We start from the raw sequence: 23,765 nt of genomic DNA on the forward strand, positions 1-23,765 counted from the left end.
TCATTGACAACTAAAAGCCACAGACAAGGGTAAGTTTATGCTCCAGGAGCCCCTAACTAGGAGAGCAGACAGGTGTGTAAAAAGATTTGCTAAGGGCCAGATAGAGGTGGGGACAAGACAAGGCAGAGAGCACACTGCAGCCCATTGGGATGTGGGGCTTGGGCTTCCTATGGGGCTTTGGAAGCCAGGCCAGGGCTGGGGAGTGGGGAGCAGCCCAGCCAGGTCCATGTTACTGATTTTGTCAGGAAATATCCACAGAAGAGGTATGGAGTAGGAGGGGTCAAGACTCGGGGGCAGAGCTGAGGAGGCCTGAAGGGGGGAGGTGGCAGGGATTGGACTAGATAGGGGCCGTGAAGAGGCATTGCCCAGGAGAGGCTGAAGTTTCTAGCAGGGTCTGAATGGCTGTGCGGGCCATGTGTGAGTGTGTTTTGCCCAGGGTGTCCTTGCCGAGCTGCAGGCTCCACCAGATGTACATTGAGAAAGGTCCATTCCTTCTCTCCTAGCTCTGGGCCTCTAGAGCTGGAGGAGACTCCATCCCCACCCCAGGAGGAACCCCTCCCTGTGGGGTCCCCAAGGCTAGGTAGAGACCCCTGTCCCACCCTGGACCAGCCCCTGTGCCCATACCTGGCTACCCAGTCCCCCCTGGTGCTGGTAGAGGGAGAACCTCTCTTTGGCAGACTCCTCGGCGGTGGGGCTGAGGGGCTTAGGGTCAGACAGGGACCGTTGCAGGGTCTTCATGGGGCGAGGCAGCGTCTGCTGGCGGAGAGCACTGTCGGCCGTGAAGTGCTTCTGGGGACTCACGTGAGCCTTGTTCAGCCTCTCACTGGAAGCAAAGGAGGTGTCCAGGAGCCGGTGTGGGGACAGGGGTGAGACTGGTGAGTAGAGGACCTGGGGGGACTTGGGAGGCTGGCGGCTCACAAGCTGTGAGAGGGACTCCGGGGGCAGGTGGGCCTGGTATCCAATCTCCAAGGGATCTGGCTTCTTTTTTTCGAATCTGCCCAGGGGCCCTGGGGTGACGATCTGGATGCCAGGCAGGTAGGGGCTGATGGCAGTTGGCCCGACAAGCTGTGGCCCCGCCACACCCTGGGCCTGCCCGTCCGGCTCCGTCTGGCAGGCCAGGCTCTCCCCGCGCCCAGTCTTTTCTGGTGCTGATATGTACCTGACGATCTCCACTTTGGGGTCAGTGGCAGCGGTGATGTGGATGGCTGGAGAGACTCTGGGCAGCTGGTCAGGCTCTGTCTGCACGGAGCAGTCACTGATGGTCTGGATGCCCACGCTGCTTGTGGCCCTCACGGCAGGGGCGGCAGTGGATGACGAGGCAGTAGCATCATGCTTGCTGTCGGAGCCTGAGTCTGAGTGGCGGGAAAGACGAGACTTGCGGCGGCGCACCGGCTGCTCCCATTCGGCGCTGTCCTCATCATCCGTCTGCACGCTGCAGTCAGCACTCCGCCGTGCCCGGCGCCGCCGTGTCAGGAGGTAGCGGCCCTCCCCATCCTCGTCGTCTGTCTGCACGCTGCTGTCTGCAATCCTCCTGACCGCAGAAGGTTCAGGCCCCGACTCTGGCTCGCAGGCGTCCCGCAGGCGGGGCATGGAATGCCGCTTCTTCATGCTGCTGCGGCCTGCCTCCCACTGCTCCTCGGTCTGCAGTGACATGTCCGAGGCAGAGCTGGGGAGACCTCGGTGCAGCATGGGCTCACGAGGCTGCCCAGGTCCCTCAGGCCCGGCAACGGCAATGAAGGCTGCATGGGTCAGGGGTGGCCAGTACTGGCCATTCTGAGCCATCTCGGTGGCAGCTGGGGGAGGCCCTCGGCCAGGTGCCTCACAGGCCACAGGGAAGGGGGCCTTCTGCCGCTGCTTCTGTTCCTCTAGCTGCTGCTGCAGCTGCTGCTGCAGCTGCTGAATCTGCTCTAGCTGCAGGCGCTGCTGGGCAAGCTGCTCCCGCTGCAGAGCAAACTGAGCCTGACGTTCCTCCTGCTGCTGCTGCAGCACATGGTGCTTGATGGTCTGCAGCTCCTGCAACTCCCGCTGCACCAGCAGCTGCTCTTCCTCGCGGTGCCTCTGCAGCTCCACACGCTCCCGCTCCAGCTCCTCCTGCAGCCGCAGCTGCCTCAGCTTTTCCAACTCCACCCGCTCCCGCTCCAGCTGTAGCAGCTGTTCCTGCTGCTTCCGCTGTCTCTCCTCCTGTGACACTTCCTCCTTCTCAAGCCCTGGCCGGCTGAGGGCCCCACTGCTGCCCCCAGGAGCAGCATCTACCGACGGCTTCTGGCCAGCCAGTGGGGCTGGGGCTGGGGCTGCTACAGCCTCCTTGACAGCAGCAGGGGGAGCTGTGGAAAGAGGCTCTTCCCGAGCAGCCCCTGCTGGCAGCTCTGGCCTTGGTGTGCCCCCGGCCCCTGGGGCCTTGACGGCAGCAGGCTTCCCCAGGTAGACAGGACCTTCAGCAGGTGGAATGCTGGAAGCAGTGGGGAATCTACTTGGTACAGGATATCGGTACAGCCCTGTGGGCCCTAGAGGTACCCGGGGGGCAATCATGGGCAAGCGCGTCAGGCTGGCGAGTGGCACGGCTGTGACCCCACCAGCTGCATAAGGCCTGTACATGCCGCCACGCACCATGGGCCGCAGTACTGAGGCAGGTTGGGTGGTGATGGGCAGTGTTGCAGCAATCGGAGTGTTGATAGTCGAATAGATCATGCCGTCGGCTGCACGCACAGTGGCTGTGGATGGTAGCAGCTGTCGGACTGCTGTTCCCTGGCCTGCTGTAGGCCTGTACTGGGCCAGGTTTCCAGGACTTGGGTGGCTCTCTGGGAAGGTGGGGTTCCCAAGGAGACCAGGTCTGAGGGGAGCCAGACCTTGTGGGGCACTGAGCTCAGGCCCGGGCTGGGGCTGATACTGCATGAGGTCGGGGCCACCACCACCGCTGCCATGCCGCCCTCCATACTGGTCCATAGAGTTGAGGGCAGCGCACATGCGGCTGATCTCACGGGCTGTGGTGGCACTGTACTGGGCCAGGCTGGCCTCCTGAAAACCAGCTGCATCTCCCCGCGAGCCATACCTATGGTCCGAGTAAATGTTTGACACTGAGCTATAGCGCCGCATGGGAAGTGGGTGAGTCAAGAGGTCTGTGGGATGACGCAGGTCTGTGAATGAGCCATACTGCAAGCCCTGCCCAAGGTAGCGTCCATCTGCAAAGCCCAGGCTGTAGGAATGCTTCAGAGAGCTGAGGTCCACAGCCGAGTCTCTTCCAGGGCCCTGGAAGAGCTGCCCGATCCTGTGGGCATGGTAGTTGAGGCCAGCCTCAGCCAGATTGGTGTCAGACATGGAGGAGTACAGCCTGCCAGGAAGGCCTGGTGGGTAAGGCCTCAGTTCCTCACGGGGCATGGGCCCCCCTACCACCTGTGCCTGGTAGGTGGGAGGCTCTGGAGGCTCAGGGTCCCGGGGACTATAGAAGGGGCCGCCGCTTTGGCCAGGTGTGGCCACATCTGCTACGCTCTTCTCAGGTGCACTGGGGGCGGGGTGGAAGGCGCCTGTGCAGCTACTGCCAAAAGGGAACTTGTAGACCATGTCACAACACGCCAGCTGGCTCTCAGGCCTCATCCCAGTGAGGTCCAGGGCACCTGCCGGCTCCTCTGGGAGCAGTGTGGTCACAGTGCCGGCTGCGCCCTCTCCCATCTGCACCACCACTGTATGTGGCTTCCTGGCACTTGGCAGGGCATGTGAACGCAGCTCTGCAGGGGTGGCCCGGTGGAGTTCAGCACCCGGCTCTGGCACGGGGCCTGACTTGAGGCCAACACTCTGGGCAGCGCCCACCTGAGTGATCAAAACGTCCCGTCTGGCCAGAGGTGCCACCTGGTTGGGCAGGTTATACCTGGCAAACTTGGCCTCCCTGGGTCTTCCCCGGGGCCCACCGCGATATGGGGCTGTCTGGACAGCCTGCTCTACCTGCTTGACCTGGGCCAGGCACACGGGGCTACCAGCACCCTGGCCAAAGTCAAGCCGGCTCTGGAAGGGGTCTCCATAGACCACAGGCTGCTTTTGCTGAGCCATGAGCACAGATGAGGCCATGGTGATGCTCACGGTGGTGGCAGTGCTGAGGAAGGCATGGGTCTGCTCCTGGGCGTTGAGGTTGATAACCAAAGGCTGCACAGCGGTCGACTGCCGACCTGGGATTGGATCCAGGGCAAGGCCGTACTTCCTCGCTTCCACAGCAAGAGAGGTCAGGTCCATGCCCTGGTCAGTGAGGATGATGGGCGTGGGCTTGACAGCCGTGCGAAGGTCCACCACGGCAGTGCCAGGCAGCCTGGGGCCTGGCTCGACCCTAGACGTTCCAGGAACAGAAGAGATCCGGCACAGGGAGATGTTCTCGGCAGGGAGGGCACCCCAGCCATATAGTGCCAGGGGCCCATCCGCACCAGCACTGGCTGCCCGCGGGAAGCCAGGTGGCCCAGGTGGCTCTGGGGGCAGCTGAGACACACATGGAGGCGTTGTCTGGCTATAGCTGTGGGTCGTGGGTGGGGTGTCAATGGGTGAGCACACTGGGGAGGTGGAGGCGCTGGCATGTACCATCTTGGTCTGGCTGGAGGCATCTGACGCTAGTGTGATGACCATGAAGGGGGCCTCCTGAGAGGACTGCTGCCACACCAGGCGAGGCGTGCTGGGTCGGTGTGGTGTTTGTGTGCCCTGAGCCACCGTGGGTGTCGGGGTGGGGGCCCCAGGGCTCCGTGGCATGTCCGAGGCAGGGGTCGGGCTTGGTGTCTGTGTAGAGAACTCAGCTGTGGCCCTTGGGCCCAGCTTGCCAGGGGAAAATGTGGGACTCTCTGAAGGAGAAGATGGGGAGAGAGGGGGGCTGGAGCCCACAAAGCAGGAATATCCCCGGGAGGCCTGGGGGGTGCCACTCTCACCATCACTCACACTTGGGGCCTTCTCTCTGGCAGCCCGTCCACTGACAGCAGGGCCACTGGGGGCCTGAGGTAGCTCCTCAGTTTGGGACCCATAGTTTGCAGTGGTTGGGACCTGTCCATAGCTGTGGCCTGTGGAAGAAGGCGAAGGGCTGCGCTCAGAGCCTGCTGGGGAGGTTGGAGTCATGTACCCTCGTGGCAGGCCAGCTGAACAAGGGGCTGCAGCTGTGGAGGCTGGGGTCCCAGGGCCCTGGGGAAAGGATAGGCCTACTTCCTTGGAGGCAGAGCTGGGGGAGGCAGGAGAGCTGTGCAGCTTGAGGGGGTCCTGAGGTTCCTTTGCAAAGTGCTGAGTAACGCAAACATCGGGAATGACTCGGCCCCCACTGCTATCTGAGGAGGCGGAGGTGGAGAAGGACACAGGGGCAGCGAGCTGGGTGGGACTGGTACCAGGGGTGAGTGGGCCACCGTTTTGCTTCATGGGGTCCATGTACGCACTCTCGGCATTCAGGAACTGCTTCTCCTTTTTCTTGTCCTCAGCAAAGGCCAGGTCCCGTGAGGAGGCCTGACGCATGCGGGCAATGCTCTGGGACGTCTGAAGGATCTCCTCGTACACGGCTGTTCCTAGGCTGGCTGGGGTGCCCTCCGAGGCAGGCTGAGCAGCCCTGCCATAGTCATGGTCAACAGGGTCCTGGTATTCAAAGGAACCCTGGCCCCGGGGGCCTATGGGCTCAGAAGGGCCACCATGGGGCCCGCGGCCCCCTGCTGCCTGGTCTTGTTGCCGCTGCAGCAGCTCGGCCTTCCGCATCATCTCCTCGTAGGCCTCCTCGGCACTCTTGAGGGGCCGGCCGGAGCTGGGAGTAGGGGCGCTGCCCAGGGGTGTCTCGGTTGGAGAGTAGAGGGACATGAAGGTGGGCAGGTTGTACTCACTGCCCGACTTGTAGAGCCGGGTGGGGCCGCCATCCAGGGCTTCAGCCTCCGAGTCAAGGGAGGGTGAGGGCGAGTACTCAGAGCAGGAGGAGCGATGCAGCTCCTCCATCTCAGCCGCCTGCCTCAGCTCCTCCGTCGGGGAGGCATCCTCAATGGGTGACAGGTTGCTGGGGGGTGTCTTGGAGCGCTCGCGCCGCCGCTGGGCCCGCAGTTCCTCCTTGTCACGCCGGGTCTTGCGGGCTGTGCTGCGGATGCGCTGCTGCTCCACCTCCCGCATCTTCTCCTGCTCACGCAGCAGCTCCTCCTCCTCCCGCAGCTCCTCCTCCTCCGAGGAGTCCTCGATGGTGGGCAGCAGGGGCCCGTGCGAGCGGTGCCGGGCTTTGCGCTGCTGCTTGGCCTCTTCCAGCCGCTGCCGGCGGCTGGGGCTGCTGTCACTGTCCTCCTCTAAGGAGGACAGAGAGGTGGGTGAGGTGCCAGACGTGTAGCTGGGCGTGGAGGCCGGCAGTGTGGAGGAGTGCTCCCCGCGGGAGCGGTCCTCAGGTGAGCCCGTCAGGCTCTCCATCTCCAGCTCGGGCTCCCGGTCCAGGCCAGGGTCAGGGCCTTGGCCCAGGTCCAGTTCATGGCCATAGCTGCCTGTGCTATTGAGCTCGATGGTCTTGAAGCGGCGGAGCCCGCCCTGCAGGGCCCCAGTGCCGTCCGTGGCCTCTGCTGGGCCTTCCTCAGAAAGCAGCTCCTCATAGCCTGTGGTGGCATTGTGGGGCAGGCGCCTCTTGGGCAGCGCCCCTGGTTCTTGGCTGGGCTCGGACCTGGGCCTGGGGCCACCCTTCTGGGAACCATGTTTGGCCAGGCCGTGCCCAGGGGTGGCAGCATCCTCCTCCTCCAGGTTGTCCTCCTCAGCGCTCATCTCCAGTATCTGCCGCCGCATGAATTCCTCATCACTCAGTTCTGCTGCCCGGGCTGGGGGCTGGGGTGGAAGAGGGGACAGGCCACCCTCACTGCTGTCCTCCACGTAGTCATGCCTCAGCTGGCTGCCAAAGTCATCTGAGGACTCAGCCGTGTCCCGCTGTTCCCTCTGGCATCCCCACTCCAGAGAGTCTTCTTCTTCCTCCAGGATATCCTCCAGCTCCTCATCGGAGTTGAAGGCCTCAGGCATGATGGACAAGGAGTGGGGCCGCCGCTTCTGCTCCTCACCACTGCTGCCGGGTGGCTTGCCCCGCTCGCCACTGGGGGCTGGGCCCCGGGCCTCCAACAAAGGCCGCATGCCGCTCCCCACCTTGTGGAGCTCGGAGGGGCTAGGCGGGCGTGGCCCTGTCACCCCTGCACTGTCTAACTGCTCCACCTCCTGCTGCACAACGCCTGTGATCTCGCTCTGGGAGCTGGAGACACCATCAGAGGAATAGCCTGTGTCGCTGAGGCTCTGTGGGCTCCGAGACAGGTCCTGAGAGTAAGTCTTGCAAGGCAGGTCCTGCAGCAGGGTGAGAAGCAGACACTGCATGAGGGAGCCTGGCCCTCTCCGTCAATCCCAGGGCCCTGGGAAAGGATGCCTCCACCTCCCCAGGGATTAGGGCGCACCACCCACTCCATTGTTCTGGCCTTGGATAATTCGCAGTTTCCATGTCAAACCCCAAGCTGCCCTAGGTTTTCAGAGAAACTTAACTCCATCTAATAGTAGCAAAACCCAGCAAAGCATCCAACAAGGTGTCAGACACAGGATCAGCCTAGAACTCACAAGCTCCAGGCCCACCAGGGCCTCATCTAGGCGTCCAAGCTGTCCTTTGTGGCCCCAAGGAGCCTGCCTCAGGCCTACATCCCAGTCCCCCAGGGAGCTAAGCCCTTCCCTAGACTGCCCTGCCTGAAAGCTAGGATCCCTGGGAAGTGAATGGGACTGACCTCTGTCTCCCCACCCTTGGGGGCTTCTGGAACAGCCTTGACGATAGGGGTGGCAGGTTCAGCCCTCCGCGCCCCCATCTTTGCTTTAGGAGTCCCAGGGGGCAGGGTAGTCGCTGGAGGTGGCTTCAGCACAGGCTCAGCTTTAGCTGGGACTCCTGTCTTCTTTTCCTGGGCACTGCTCGGGGTCTTGCTGGGTTCAGAAGCCCTGAGGGGCTTGGCCTGGGGACTGGCCTTGGTGGGCAGGGGACTGGCCTTGGCAGGCGAGGGACCTGATGGCTGGCCCAGCCCCTGTGCCCCTTTCTGCTTTGGAGGGGCTGTTCCAGATGCACGGTGAGGGGCTCCTACAGGGGGCTGCGGTGAGGTGGGCAGCGGCAGAGGGGTTGGCTCTCCCAGGTTGCCCTCCAGCAGCCGCTTAGTTTGGCAGTTCAGACAGAGCCACTCAGTTTTCTGTAAGGCAACGAGAGAGGAGGGAGTTTGATGAAAATCACAAAGACACTGAAGTAGTCAGATTCTGTCCATAACTATTTCTATAACCTGAAGGAGGAGAAAGTCTTCCCAAGCATGACACTAAAGGCACAAGGAGAAAAAGACTGATAGATCTGTTGCCCCCAAATGACAGACTTCCCCATCCTTTAGATGCATATATACAGAGTTAAAATGACAAACCCAAAAGAAGGGTCCCTTCCTTACCCCACAGAGAGCTTTTCCCTTGACCAGAAAAGGAGGAGAACCCATAGGGGAGGGGAGGCTACAGAAGTATCACAAGGATCTGGGAAGAGGGGGAGCTGGGGACTCAGTACCCCCAGGGAGGGAACAGCTCCTGGGAGAGGTGCAGGGCCCCCCAGGTGAGAGCCCCTGCAGACCAGGAATGGCACCAGACAGGGAGCACCTCCTGGATGCACTGCCCCATCCCAGCCTCCTAGCTCTCAGACCTCAGACACCATCCCTCCCCCCGAAGTAAGGGCTGTGCCTGGAGGCTGCAGGCTCCTGGGGCCAGGGGAGGCTGTCTGGGAGAAGCCCTGATTGGAGGTTGGGGGATGGGGCTGAGCCATCCCCTCTGCTCACACCCCCCCAGCCCAAGTCACCTTGTCTAAGGCCAGCAAAGACTCCCAAGTGGAAGCCTCCTCCTGCTCCCAGGGCTTGGGGCTGTTCTTCTGATGGGGATTGTATCTGCCAGCCCTTAGGCCAGGGGCCCTGGTTCCTCCAGAGCTTGGCTGGGGACAAATTCTTGACCATCAACACTTTCAGGATCACCCTGTCTGTGTCAGGCTCAGTGCTGGGGGCTGGAGACACAACCATGACTAAGATGGACACAGGTCTTAATGTGTCCAACCAAGTCTAAGTCCCCCACCTCCAGATGTCTGCACAGGGGTGCGGTCTGAGCATCCCAGGCTCTGAGCAAGTGATTTCTGTAGCACGTCAGAGGCTGGCAGGAGCTTGTCTCCCAGGAGCCTCCTCCAGAGACAGTGCTCCTCTCTGGCAAGACTTGAGGCCGTGCCCTGGCCCACAAGGGGTTGGGTAGGGAGTGAAAGTGACAGTGCACACCTGTGCCTGCTCTCGCCCCAGCGTGCAGAGCCTCGGCGGTCCCGCCTTCCTGCTGATGCACATCTGGGTGCCCAGACACTCAGGTTCCCACCAGCAGCTTGGCCACTCGGATGGGACATTAGAACCAGAGGACACAGAACCATACGGTCAAAGAGCCAAGGACAGGGCAAAGAGGTGCCTCTTGGCCCTCGCCAGCCCAAAGTGGGCCACATTCTTAGCACCCTTACCTCACACGCTGCCCCTGGGCCCTAGTCAGACCCTAGCCTACCTGGAAAAGCATTGGAAGCATGGTACCTCCAGGATGCCTATCCTCAGCCTGGCATCCTCAGGACACCATGGTATCAATGATTTTGCCCTGGTTTCCTACCCACAGAGCTACATACCTTCTCTGCCCTGGGCCCCAGCAGAGGCTAAGTGGGGTGGGTGGCAGGGCCTTCGTGTTTATTGAGAGATAGGTCTGCTCCACAGGCTTGTTACACAGGGCCTTGAGACTGCTTCCCTGAGACTAGAGCTCCAACTGTGCCCAGACCAGCACATACAAATCCATACACAGGGCAGAGGGGCTCAGCTATGGAGGAGGAGCCTTCAGAGGTCCCGCACATACTCACCTTATCCCTTGCAGGGCCTGGCCCTAGCACACGTGCTGATGCCTTTGGACCTTATCTCATGCTCTATGTATCCCCCTACAAACTCCTATGAGGCAATGGGTGCTGGCCACTTGCTGGGCCTTGGACTCACTTGGTGCCTGACAGGGTCTGTCCTAAAGGAGCTGGGGGAGAGTGCTGGATGGGCTGAATCAGGAATCCCCTCCACATGTCCCCCGGCATCACCTGGGGTCACAATGGAAATCCCTCCATGACAGAGAGGACTGTGAGATGGAGAAAGGATCCTAGAGAGGTGGGATGGGTGTAGACAGAGGCTCAGAGAGAGTTCTGGAAATGAGCAAACAGTCACTTCCCCAGTCCCAGGATCAGCATGATGGGGTTAGGATCCAGGTCTAGACAGGGGGCTGGCCCAAGGCAACAGTGCCCTGACTCCATCTTGGGTCCATGTACACAGCCATCCCAGGTTAGGCCTCTCAAGGTGAGGTCATCTGCTTTGGCTCACCTTGGTGGCTTGGCAAACCTCTGACCTCCACCTCTAGCCTGCAGACCCCACCCCAAAAGCCACAGTCCAAACAAAGCAAGAGCACCTTGGAAGGGTGGACTGGATGGAGGCGGCAGAGCTGATACCAAGAGCTAAGACCCAACCCCTGCAGTGGCCTTCCTACCTGAGCCCAGAGGCCCAGCCCTCAGCAGAGCATGTCACATGCTCCCCAGGGCTTTGCTCCTTCCCACGCTTACTCACAGAGGCAGCCAGGCTGCAGAAAGGGCTGCCAAATTGTCGGCCCTCTTGCTCCCGGCTCTGATATAGCAGGGAGCGAGGGAGGGAGGGAGGGCAGGAGGAGGCATGTGAGGTAAGAGCTAAAAATAAACACCTGACCTGGCTGCTGGAGGCCCTTCCCCAGCCCTCTGGGGGTCGGGGGAGAAGGGTCCAGGGCACTGAGGCCATTAGAGGTAGAGCGGGGAGACCAGGCTGAGTCCCAAGTCTTCTGGAGGATGGGGATGGCATGGGTGGCAGGCCTGCAGACTCTCTGAGCCTGGATGCTGGAATGCAGCTGCAGCCTGAGACCTTGACTCCTTTTTTCACACTGTTCTGCCCCCCACTTCATACTCCCACCCCACCCCTGCTCATTCATTCCATGTTCATTATTCCTTCTCCCCTTTTAGTGTTGACTCCCTCATTCATTCATTCACTTGCACATTCTCTCTCATAGTCTCCCTCACCCAGCCCCAGCCCCTGGGGAGCTGCTGCTAGTGTGCCCCTCTTCCTATTCCCTTTGGCAAGTGGGCGGGGAATGAGCTGGGGCCTGGGGATGGACAATGGGAGGCTCTGATGACCACTTCTGCCTTGCTTTTCTCTGTCCAGTTCCTTTCTGAGGGCAGGAAGGTAGGAATCCCCCAAGGGCAATCACTGCCTAATCACGGTAAGAGGTGCAGGTGCGCAGACCATCAGATGGAGGTAGGTGGGTTCAGGATGAGACAGGGGAATGGAGTTGTCTGAGAGAGTTGGTGGGGCGCCCCACAGGCAGGTGAGACCTGCCACCTTCTGGGACCCCACTGGCTGCCGTACCTTGTGAGCCAAGAGAACCCAGAGAGGCTCCACTGGAAGCTGGGCATCCTCCCTGCACTGTCTGCCATTCGCTGCCCCAGTGACCCTGCAGAACATAGGTATTCTGCATGTGGAGGTGGCTGAGGTGTCAGTCTGGTTACAGTGACACCAGGCTGGCTGCCTAGCCCAACATCTCCCTAGCCACACTGCTGAGGGTGAAAAGGATGCTCAGATGTAAAAAGCCTAAGCCTGGCACCCTGGACCACAGGGATGGCCATCACTGGTACTGCTGTTCCTCTTCTGACTCTGTGACCCTACACTTCCTGTCCCGGGTCAGGCTTAGGCTCCTCCCTTCTGGGTCTCTGCCTCCAATGAGAGGAATCCTCTCTGATATACCCAACATATACTTTTATGTTTGGGCTGTGCTCTCCTCGTACTCCAGTACCAAATGTGTTCATACCCTGTGGGCCGGCCCTCATGAGACCAGGATCTTGCACTGGCCACAAGGTCAATTCATACCCAGATAGTCGGGGCTGGTGGGGACTCTTTCTTCCCTGTACAGAGACTCTCTTTTAGGGCACTCTGGTGCCAATCGCCTGACTCGAGGGCTGACTATGTGTTGGACTTTGCACAAGGATCTGAGGTACAGCATCTCACCTGGTTCTCACAGAAAGCTAAGCAGGAGTACTAGGGCCCGCATTCCACACGGGAGGAAACCAGGCCCCCTGAGATCACTACCCCCAGAGGCGGACTGAGGCAGGTCTAGAGCGGAGCCGCAGCTGGCCTCTCTCCTGATGCCTTGGCAACTGCCCTCGCCCCAAATAAGCCCAGCCCGACCCACATATCACAGGTGCCAGGCCCTTTGCCCAAGGAGGCCTGTCTTCTCAAGGCCATGGCTGGCATTTTGGCAATTATAATAAGATAAGAAACTGGCAATGTTACTGTAACAATTCTAATTCCACTAATTTCTTCACAAACTCTATTTTGAACCAAAAGCCAATTAAAAATTAAGCCAAAGGGTACTATTATCCTTCAAAAAGATAAATAGGTAAGAAATTTGGAATCAACAACTCTTAATTATGAAATGACTCACTAAACAGCACTTTGGTTATTTTTTCAGAGGAAATTTCAAAAGGAAAAGGGATCTAGTTTTCCTGCTTCCTCCACTGTATGCTCTGGCCTCCCTGGCCACAAAAAAGGTAAAAAGATTTTTATAGCTCAGAGATATTGAGGGTAATTCCCACCCTGGCAGCTCAGACAGGAGGCTCTGGCCTCAAGTGGAGCCACAGCAGGTCCAACAGGCCTGTGGGGAGCAAACAGTGGGGGCTCCCTGGTCCATCCTGCCCTAGGGCCCCCAGCCTGCATGCAGACACAGGTCCCTCTGCCTCACATGGTGCACAGAGACAGCACAGTCATGCCCAATCTGACAGGCCAGCCTTGGTCAAGGAAGGTGTGGGAGAGACAGCCAGGGCAGACCTACCCCTCAGTCCTGCAGAAGAACCTGCTCGAACTGCCACCTCACTTCCAAGGCAGGATGTGTCTGGGGCACCTACTGAGAATCAGGAGCCTTTTATCAAGAACACAAAGGGAAGAGCAAAACTGCTCCAAAGCCAAGTGGCCATTTACTGAGATGAGATCGGAGGCGGCCCGTGGCCTGGTTAAGAGTCTCAGGGAAGGAAAGCAACAGTGCTGGTGGGGAGGGTGAGGGAAGGAGACAGACCAAGCACCAGCCCCTCCCCATCAGCCCCTTGCAAGACCCAAAGCAGGCAAAGCCACGAGAAGGTTTCGGTCATTGGATGAGGGAGGACAAGGGCTTAGAGTAGGGCCATGGCTACAGGGATGGAGAGGAGAGGCCAGTGGGGAGGCAGTGCCGGCAGGGCGTGGTCCATGGAGTGGATGCTGAGGTGAGAGAGAGGGAATTGAGGATGACCCCAGGCTGCCAGCTTGCATCTCAGCGTTGATGGTGGCATGGTCTCCATGGTGGGAACCACAGGAGGGGGCATCATGGCTGCCCATCCACCCCTTCCCCAGAAGCAGCCACAGGCCCTCCGAGGATGGCAGCATTAACAAGCAGAGCCATGAGAAGAAAGGAGTCAGAGAAGCTGGGCCACCTTCTGGCTGCTGTTAGGAGCAAGCAGCAGGGAAACAGGGGCCGCGGGTGGGGAGGAGCTAGGAGGAGCAGTGTGCCCAGCAGCATGGCCATCAGGCCCATGGAACCCATCAGATCCTGTGGAGGCAAGGGTGGTCCTGGCCCAGGAGGTGGCAGTGGGGCAGGATATGGAGACAGGAGGACATGGAGGGGTTGGGGCAGGGGGCAATGCTGGCTATCAAGGGGCAGAAGCTCTGGGATCCAGGGAGGCGACAGCCAAGTAGCAGTGAGAGGCTTGGATCAGAATCCAGCCTGCTCCCCCAGAGTCAGCATGTGACTGAGACACTTCTGTTTGGGCAGAATCAGCACTTCCCCTGGCCTGGCCCAGAGGCTGCTGAAGGGAACTGTCAGGAACATTTATATTCCCAGACAGAGAGAGTTTTCCCTTCCTTTCTGCACATTCTGCTTAATGAGGAAATATAGGCCAAGAGGTCTCTCAGGGACAAGGGTCCTCCAGGCTGGGCCAGCTCAGCAGTCCAACTGGGCTCAGTCCCTCAGCATCGGGCCGCCCCACCCAGCAGTAAATGCATGCCTGGCTCTGACGGGAGTGCCGCTGGTGCCGTGGTAACCCTGTTGGTGTCCCCTTGCCTCTCTGTTCAGCTGGCTCTCTGGCCAGTTGTCCTCCAGTAAACCACTGGACCAAGGGCTTGGGAGGTAGCAGTGTGGGCCTGGAGGGCCACATGGGCATCACATGAGGTTGCTTGTCCCCTTAGCCTGCCTCTCCCTGCATGTTGGAAAAGATGGCCTGTGGCAGCCAAAGTCATCTTCCTTTTTGCAACGGGCTGCTCCCATTGAGGCTGGCCCAAGGCAAGTCAGAACAAGGTGCTGCAGAGACCACAACAACACCACGCGCTTTTCTGTTGCTTTCTGGGCCAGCGGTGGTCTGCACTCCACACTCCCACGCTCTGCCATCCATCACACATGGGTCAGCCCAGGAGCCCCAAGGACTCAGGTGACTCCGTGTGTGCAGGAGGAGGGGGCTGGCTTGACCATCTCCTGATACGACACAGCTGGGGGCACATCCACCTGCCAAGAGGAGTCAGTCATAGACCCCAAGGGCATGCCATGAAAGGGGACACATCCAGCTATGCCCAAGGCAGCCAAGGGTTCACACGGATGGCCCTGGGCAGGGCGGAGCGGGTAAGGGAGTGGGTAAGCAGAAGCAGCCTCCAGGCCCAGGCTCGTCCAGCTCTGCCAGGGTACCTCCACACCTTCGGAGCCTCCCAGGCTGGGCCCCAGGCTTTGAGAGAACACTAGGCCTCCTACTCCCTTCCACTCAGCTTTGCACAGTGACCAGAACTCTCTTGGAAGAGAGACCACAAAGACAGGCCTCAACCTGTCTTGAGCACTTTCTCAAACTTCCCTGTGGGTAAGAAGAGCATCTCTGCGCAACCCCACAAATAGTCCCGGGGAGACTAGGCCCAGCCAGGGGAAAACATGTGGACCAAAAGCTGTGATTTGGACAAGTAGACATCAAAACCCATGACCTCAGAGGAAGGGATGATGGGAGGATACTGCCTGGCTGGGCTAGAGCCTGTGGGGGGGGGGGGGGGCACAGGCCTCTGTCTAACAGCCCTTTAATCTCTGTGAGGGTCAGACTGAAGGCAGGGTGGGACCTCAGGGTTGTCCTACATGAGCAGGGCTGGTTGGCATCTTCCATCAGGGCCATCCCCAAGAAAGCTGGGAATGGGGAGGCCAGTTCAGAGCCTCCAGAGCCTGGCTACCTCTGGGACCAGTCTTAGGGCACTGGTCAGTCAGTCAGAGGCAGCGGGCATGATTATTCCATCCGCTGTGCCAGTTTATTCTCTGAGTGGAAGGACTGGCCCAGGGCAGGGACAGATAAGGGAGCATAGCCCCTCTGCAGCTGCGTAGGGGCAGCCCTGTGACTGTTACAGACCCAGCCTTCCGCAGCCGTTTCTGGCTCCCATGCCCCCATTACCCCAGGCCTCGGCCCCTCACCAAGGCCCAAGGGAACATGCTTGGTCCAGCTCTCTTACCTCCACCAGGTGGGGCGTCGGGTTGAAGCCACACAGGTTGCACACCTGGAGTTTGCAGGTGGTGCAGGTGTTATAGTTGGCAGGGCCCTTGCTGCCCACGTTGAGCTCGGCTTGGCACAGTGGGCAGGTGGCCCTTTCCTTCGGCATGGTCTTTGGCTTGGCAGGAGCCTTGGACACTGCCTGGTGTTCTGCTCTGCCGTGCTTTGGACTGGTTGTTCCCCCAGTTCTCACCAGGGCTCCAGGCCCTGATCCAGGACCTGTTCCAGCTCCAGGCTCAGTTTTGGCTCCAGGTGCTGGCCCAGGCCCAGGCCCTGAGCCTGGGGGTCTCGGGCCAGCCTCCTTGCTGGCATCGCTGAAGACGATCTTGGGTGGCCCCTTGCTGGGGGCAGGCTGGCCCTGGGGGTCGGCCTCAGGCTGCACAGACATGAGGGTACTTGCCTGGGTCAGCAGCGATGCACCAAGGCCAAAGAGCTTCCCAGTGAGGCCCTCCTGGGTCTGCTCAGCAGCACCAGGCCCAGAGGGCACTGTGGTGGCACTTTTGGCCAGGGCCTCTCCTGCAGGTGGCCTGGGCTCAGCTGTGGAAGGCTTGATGGGGAGAGGGGGCTGTGGAGACACCCTCCCCACCTCTGGAGGGGCAGCTGCTTGGGCAGGCCCCGGCACTGAGGTGGCCCTGGCTGTCTCAGCCTGGCGGGGGCCAGGCTGTGGTCCCGCTGGGCCCCGTGATCTCTCTTGCTCTGGCTTCCCCAGGGGCTGTTTGGCTGGGGACTGGGCTGGAGACAGGGCTGGGGAGTGCAGCTGCTGCTGGCTCTTGGAGCGAGGCGCAGTGGTCATGTCCATCCCTAGAGCCCTCTGCATCTGGCAGTTCAGACAGAGCCACTCCTTCACCTGAGGAGGAAGCATCATGGTTATCAGGATGGTCAGGACTGGGGGCGCCCGTGGCCCACGTCACTGCAGCCAGGCCCAACTCCTCGCACAGGCACGAGCTCCCAGCCCGGCTCAGGTGTTTCTGGGCTGCCAGGAGGTGGGGCTGAAGGGGCAGATGGTACCACCCTACCCTCTAGGAGCTGCCAGGTGTGTGGAGCAGAGCAGAGGCAGTCACACATTCCCCATCCCCAACTACCAAGCCACTGCCTGCCAGGGTCCTCCCCATACCCAGTGGCTCTGCCTCTGCTCAGTGTGTACCATCTGACTCCATCCACATCCTGCCTCATCAATCCTTGCTACCATCCATCCAATCACTGCTTTCAGCTGGGGCGGGGGCGGTGCAGGGATGGGCAGGTGACCTTGCCAACAGGGCCAACCAGAGCCCTTCCATGTTACTTGGTGGATGACTGTTAGGCGATAGGATCACTCATCAGAAGGATGTAGCCTTCTAGTGGTCAGTAGCTTTCTTGCCCAGTAGGCAGACAGGTACTAAGGATGAAGTCAGCAGACAGTTGGAAGTGGAGCCAAGACAAGGAGGAGCAGGCAGATCTCATGACTTCACTTAATTCCCTGGGTTCACCTATGCCTTTAGTCTACCCTCAGACCTCCAGTTACATGAGCCAATATTATTTTCCTCCAAAAAATCCACATATAAATCAGAGCACGTCACTTCCAGGTGTGTGGAGCAGAGCAGAGGCAGTCACACATTCCTCGAACCCCTCTAGTGGATTCCATCATACTTACCACGGGAATTCTTTCCCACGGCCCATGAGGCCCCCGATCTACCCCAGCCTATCCCCCTCTCCCCTTAGCTGCTTCACCCAAGATGCACTGGGCCTCCTGTTCTGCCAAGTGGTCCTGTGAGCTCTCCTCTATAACCGGGGCCCTTGCACTCACTATTCCCTCTGCCCCCAGGCCCAGCTAGCTGTGCAGGTCTCAACCAAGTACCAGTTCCCCATCAGGGCCCTCCCTCGCCACATGATCTAAAACACCTCCGAAGTACTTATCTAATCACCTGTTTATTTTCTTCACAGTAATTATTCTTTCCCCAAGTTTCTGCTACTTCATTTCTTTGGGTGTCTCCCGTCTCCCTACTGGTCCCTGAGCTCCTGTTGAGGTGATGTGTGCACGAAGCAGGGCTCACTCCAGACAGGCTCCCTGTGGGATTAGTCCCGACAACCCGTTACTAGGGGCACGGCTCTCCCAAGGCCTTGGCCATGAGATTGGAGATTCGGACAACAAGGAGGAGGCTGGCTCCTTCTTCTCAACCAGATCCAAGGACAGACGCTAAGTCTGCTCATCTATGGTTGCAGCCAGAGTCTTTGAAAGCCCCGTGGCGGCCCCGTTGCCAGGGAAAGGTCCAGTCTGGTCCCTGGGGCAGAAGGCCTGTTCTGTCCACCCTCGGGGTCCCTCAGGCCTGCTCCATGCCTGGAGGCCGTAGGGCTGTGCTGCTGCCGCCGGGGCTGACTTGCCAGTTTGGAAGCCTGGGCTTGGCTGTCTTTCCCAGAAGCACAAGAGCAGCATCCGAGGAGTGGGGAGGAGACTGCACTTTGGTGCATCCACCCCGGCATCCAGCACTACACAGAGCATGTTCACAAGCATTCTTTCATTTTGTCTTCACAGTAGAGAAAACCAAGATCTAATATGATTTAGATCGGCTCATAACCAGCTCGTGTGATTACCCAGCCAGGAAGCAGTGCTGCTGGCAAGACTGGCCCTGCCAGCCCTGTCCTGCTCCTGAGGTGCAGCCTGGAGCCTGGTGCCTTTTGCATGTCTGCCTCTTTTGGAGGCCACTTAGTCTCATGTAGGTCAGGTCATGGATCTAGAAGCTGCCCCTGCAAAACTCAAAGACCAAGCCCAGCTCTAGAAACCCTAACAACAGTGATGCCCAAGCACCACAGTGTGAAGCCATCGCCACAGCTAGATGCTTTTGAAGACCCAAGGCGGCTTCATCTACTTTTGGACAGAGAAAGCACAGAGGAAACGATTTGTGTCCCTGGGACTCAGTCCAAAGACTCCTTTAGAAGAGTCATTCTTGGCAGGGGTGAGGGGGGTTCACTCCCACCAAAAGTGAGCTTCCAGGGGCAAGCTGACTGCTCACTCTCAGAGGGACCCTGAGAGAGGATCACCCTCCCGAGGGGAGGCTAGGCCCTGACCCAGGGCAGCAGCCACAAACTCAGTTCCTGCGGTGGGTGCCCAGCCTACACCCAAGGTCCTGTGTCTGTCATGCACCCACCAGCTGTGGCCTGCCCTGAGGTGGGAATTTCCGAGAAGAGGAACCTAGGAGGTAAGGCTCTTTATCCTGGGACTTCAGGGTGACCCTCCTTTGGGTTCTGGACAGGGTTGAACCAGGGCATGTGCTAAAACTCCTGCACTCACCACCAGAACCTTGCCTTACACAGCCCCCGTCACCCAGGCTGTCACAGGCGTTTCACCTAAAATAGAACCTCTCCAAGAAACGGCTAAAACACCCCTCAGTGACTCATCTCCCAGATGGGCGCAGCTATTTCTATCCAGCCTCTTCCAGACGGTGAGAAGCCTTGACCGTGCCCTCCCTCAGCCCCTCCCAGGCTCGGGCCCAGCAGAGAGGCCCAGCACACGAGGCCTCCCAAGGAGGACACTGGCTGGGGGATCTCTCTGAACATAGTAAGACTTCTGTTTCTGCCTCCCCCACAGACCCCCAGGGGCCTGCTGGGAGGAGCTCACCCTCAGCCTCTCCAAGGTCCTCACCCCGTGTTAGGGGGATGAAGGCTGTCCCACTGGGTAGGGAGAGAGACGGCTATGCACCACCAGCCACCTGCCCACCTAGGCTGGGTATACATGACCGGGCCTGTGGCAGCTCCCCTAAACCCTGGGACCAGCAGCAGTGAGAGGCTTCCTCGGCTGAACAGTGTCTTTGGCTCCTGGGCACCCTCCTAGCCAGCTAGGCACCAGAATCAGAGGACATGGCCTTCTACCAGTGCAACTGGGAACCTCGCCTCAAGTCCTCTTGTCTCTTGGCCAGGAGAAGGGTGGGTCATAGACCTCATGCCCCAAGACCCAGATGGGGAGCTAAGGGGGCTTCCCGGGGCTTACTCAGAGATGGAGATGGATGGCTCTGCCAGACACTAGCTTTTGTCAAGCTGACCCTTCCTGCCAGTAAGGAGGCCCATCCTGCCATCTCAGAGGCACAGAGGCCTAGGCATCCCAGCCCAGTGGGGGCCTGAGCGGTAGTAGGGAATGGCAGGCTCAGGCCAAGAGCTGGTTTGGAGGTGGGGGAAGCAGAAGCTACAGGAAAGTGGGAGCCACTGCCTGCTCTGCCAGGAGCCTGCTAGGGATTCAGTAAAGCAGGCCTTGTGGGCTCTGTGGCTCTGAAGGGACTGTCTCCTCAAGAAGAGCCCTTCTCAGCTGCTCCCTTACTGTTCAATGCATAGAAGGGCAGCTAAGGTGGCACCAGAGAATCCAGAGGCCTGGGGACCAGCTGGGGGCTCTGTGAACCATGTGTTGAATGAGCAGTCAGCCATGATCTGTCTGCGTGGTTACTCCCCGTGGTTCCCTCTCTACTGGGCTCTGGGGTAGGAAGGGGGTGGTGGCAGTTCTTAAGGGGAGCTTCTACATTTTTCCCACAGGGACACAGGTGGCACTGCCACCCTGTGCCTCAGCCCCAAATGGTGGGATCTAGCCTTGCATGTCATATTTGGCCCCAAAGAATGCTGCCTGGGGAATCTGCTTCTCCTCCCGGGTGGAGCCTGCAATGCTGTCACCTCCACTGCTGCCAAGAAGCGCTGAGGGCCCCCAGCCGTAACAGATTCTCTTTCCACCGTCCCCTTCCACCTCCCCACCGGCAAGGAAGAAGACGTCACTTAGCCTGTCTTCCTGCAGAGAGGAGCGGCTTGTGCCTCTAAGGCCCAGCCCTCCCTGGGAGAGCGGGGACTCAGTGTGTCGGATCACTGCACTGACATCATGCCTGATGCTGCATTCATGCTTTTTTCCATTTTTGTACAAGTTGAAACATCACAGAACCAGCTTATAAATCAGCCTTCCCTGCTGGTGCCAAATCCAGAGGTTCCTGGGAGGGTCCCCCACTGGCCGATGTGCTCCATGCTCTTCCGGGCTATGAATCACTGGCCACACCTCGACAGGAGGCACATAACCCACTGTGAGCCGAGGACAAGGGCTGGCCTGCACCCTCGCACTGCCCATGGCATTGGACACATCATGTGCTCCACCAGGCATCCAGCTGCCCGAAGTCTGCTACTGACCTGCTTTGCCCATCAGCTGGCTGACCTCAGGCTTAGGGGTAGGCACCACAGGGTCCCTTAGGGCAGGACACATTGATCCAGAGCTGGGTCAGCCAGGCCTGGCCCACAGGGGAGGACTGTGCCAATCTCAGCATGTTGGGACCCTGAGGGAGGCCCTGGGAATCTGCCCAGCATCTGAGGCCAAGATTTCGGTAGCAGAGGCTGAACCTAATTGCTGCTTAGGGCTGGAAGGCCTCATTAGCCTAGAGCTTCGTGAAGGGGAGAGAATCCATCCCCTTGCTGATCCTTCTCCACCTTCTGACATCCCTCAACTCTCCTGACCCTGCTCCAGAGGGCCTTCCCTCCCTCCCTGGCCTGTCCACTGTGCCCTATAAAATCTCCTGTCCAGGACCAAGTCAACTCCCCACACCCCAAGTCCACACTCCTCTTGGTCCCCTCGCCAGGAGAAGCTGTGCTCCCCTGACCCCAGAATGTGGTTCACCCTGTCTTCAAAATCCCCGGGACCCTCGGGGCTCGGCCTTTGGCTTCCCCACCCTGCTCCTCTCCTGGCTGCTGTTGCCTTCCCGGCCCCTTCATCACGGCCTCCGGTTCTCAAAAGTCCTTGTCCCTTGCCTCTCAGGCCTCCACTGAACTGACTCCCACAGTCACCACAGATGGCAGCCATGTGGCTGACCCACCTGACACCTCTATCCCACAGCCTCACCCTCAAACTGACCATTGTCCAAAACGGTCTCTCCTCCAAAATCGCCCCTGCACCTGTCCTCTTCCAGCCTTGAGGTCATTTCTCAGGCCTCCCGACTACAGCAGCCCTTGGGCCTTGTGGAGACTCCCCTGCCGAGCCTCTGCTTTGCTTGGCCGTGGGCCCTCTGCTTTCATATCCCTTCTCACCCGGCTGAATCTGTGGTCTGTCGTTCTGGTCACACTCTGCTAAATGCCCTGCGCTCTCTTGACCTGTGTCTGCTTCAGAACCAGATCCAGCTGCACACCTTTTCTCCCTGCCTGCACCCTAACAGCTGAATGGGCACTAGGCAAATGGGCTTCACTATAAATTAACTTATGTCCTAGCTTCTCCTGGGCCCGTACAGCTGCCCGGTTAACTCACTCCATCTCTCCAGGAAGCTTTCCTCCATACCAGATGGTTCAGTTTCTCCTCCCCGTCCTGGCCTGTCACCTTCCCCTGCCTTCTGGCTCAAATGATGGCCCTGCTTCCAGTGTGCCACACAACAGAATGCCTCCTCCACACTCAGGATCCAGACCTGCCTCTTCCAGGGGCTCCACTCCTTCAATTACGCCCCATCTTCCACATCCCTAGGCATCTCTTCCCTCTCAGGACTCAGACAACACCACTGTCCTTTGCGTTTCAGAAACCCTCTCCTGCCTGCACACCTTGCCTCATTACTGCCCATGCTCCTTCCTCCCCTTCTCAGCCAAGCTTCTCAAGAGTTGGCCATGTGGATGCAGCTCAGAAACCACTGTGCTGAGTGAGAGAAGCCTTACACGAAAGAGTGCATTCTGCCATTTGCCTGGAACAGGCAAAACTCATTGATGGTGGATAAAAATTAGAGCAGCAGTTGTGTCTGGCAAGGGGTGAGGATGGACAGGGATGGGGCCTGAAGGGACTTTCTGTGGTGACAGCGATGTTGTCTCTCTTGACAGGTGGGTTTTGGTTGACACAGGTGCACACTTTTATCAAAGCTCACTGAATGGGACTTTTAAGTTTTGTATATTTCATTCTGTGTAAATTTTATGTTAAAAAACCTTAAACAAATACTGATCTCTAACTAATGATATGCTTGCTGAAGTATTTAGTTGGAAGTATACTAATGTCAATACATGGCTGTGACTCTCCAAGGTCTCCGGCCCCCGCCTGGTCTTAGCTTTGTCACCCTGTTGCTGTTCAGGGGCACCTCCAACTTGACATGGCCCAGAGAGAAGAATTCTCCATCTCCTAACCCCCATGTCCACTACATTCCCAAAACCTGTCTGTTTAGCCTCCAAAATACACCAGGCATCTGCACGGTCGTGTGTGTGTGTGTGTGTGTGTGTGTGTGTGTGTGTGTGTGTCTGTGTCTGTGTGTGTCTGTGTCTGTGTGTGTGTGTGTGTGTGTGTGTGTACATATATGAAGGGAGTAAAATAAAACATAAAATGTGCCACTTGAATCATTTTTAAGTATCAATTCAGTGGCATTAATTACATTCATAATGTGTAACACTCACCATTATCTATTTTCAAAGAGGTGTTTTTCAACACCCACCTGACCTTCCCATTACTACCTTCCAAAACCCTGGAAATCACACCTGGAGAGCCCAGCAGGAAATCACATCTGCCTGCCATCTGGTCCTGACTTATGGCACCCCAACCACTTTGGACCCCACCTGCTCCCAGGCCCTCACGTGGACTTCACCCTTCCCCTCAGGTCTCCCCGCCTCCACCTGTCTCCAGCCCAGCTTCAGTCTAACATCTGCAGCCTAACTTCTCCTCCTGGGAGAAGTTCCCAAGAGTCTTGTGGCAGAGTAACATCAAGCGCCAATCCCCCACCTCAACTTCCTCCTGGTCCTCCACAGCCCTGCCCCCCAGGTATGGCTGTGTGTTTGCTGGTGTGGTTGTTGATGGAAGGGTTGCCTCTCCCCCTGGCCTACAGGCTCCCCACGGCTGAACAACCCACCTGCTTCAGCTCTGCCTGCCTCTCCAGTGTCGAGGACGGTTCCTGGCTTATCAGAAGCACTCAGAAAGCAACTGGGGAGGAACAAAGGATGAGAAGAAGGGAGAAGCCCACCCTCTGACTGGGTAGAAACAAGCCAGGCTGCTTAGGCCAAAGGCTGAGCTAACAGATTCGTAGAAACAGCAGAATCAACAGGTTACCAGCCAGCAACTGGCTACTTTACTGAGCTTTCCACCTCTGCCTCTTCCTGCCTCGGGGTCACTTGCCCCTCCATCACTTCCCTTCCCCGCCTCTCCCCTCCTGTCCCTTCTCTCCCTGCTTCCACTTTACTTCTCTCTTTCTGCCGTTTTTTTTTACTCCATTCTTTCTTCTTTCTGTTTCTTTGA

At 58.8% G+C, this 23,765-nt stretch overlaps 1 protein-coding gene across 2 annotated transcripts in view; it reads right to left on the minus strand.

Moving 5' to 3' along the window:
* BSN (bassoon presynaptic cytomatrix protein) overlaps nt 1-23,765 on the minus strand; it is an 83,187-nt gene that overhangs the window by 12,595 nt on the left and 46,827 nt on the right. For both annotated transcript variants that reach the window (XM_031471146.2, XM_064496540.1), the window contains exons 3-5: nt 15,552-16,436; nt 7,710-8,156; nt 625-7,284 (exon numbers count right to left, since the gene is read on the minus strand). In XM_031471146.2, the coding sequence (XP_031327006.2) occupies nt 625-7,284; nt 7,710-8,156; nt 15,552-16,436 (7,992 nt within the window). The remainder of the gene's footprint in view (nt 1-624; nt 7,285-7,709; nt 8,157-15,551; nt 16,437-23,765) is intronic.

This window comes from Camelus dromedarius, chromosome 17 (genome assembly GCF_036321535.1).
Source record: "Camelus dromedarius isolate mCamDro1 chromosome 17, mCamDro1.pat, whole genome shotgun sequence".
NCBI classification, from domain to species: Eukaryota; Metazoa; Chordata; class Mammalia; order Artiodactyla; family Camelidae; genus Camelus; species Camelus dromedarius.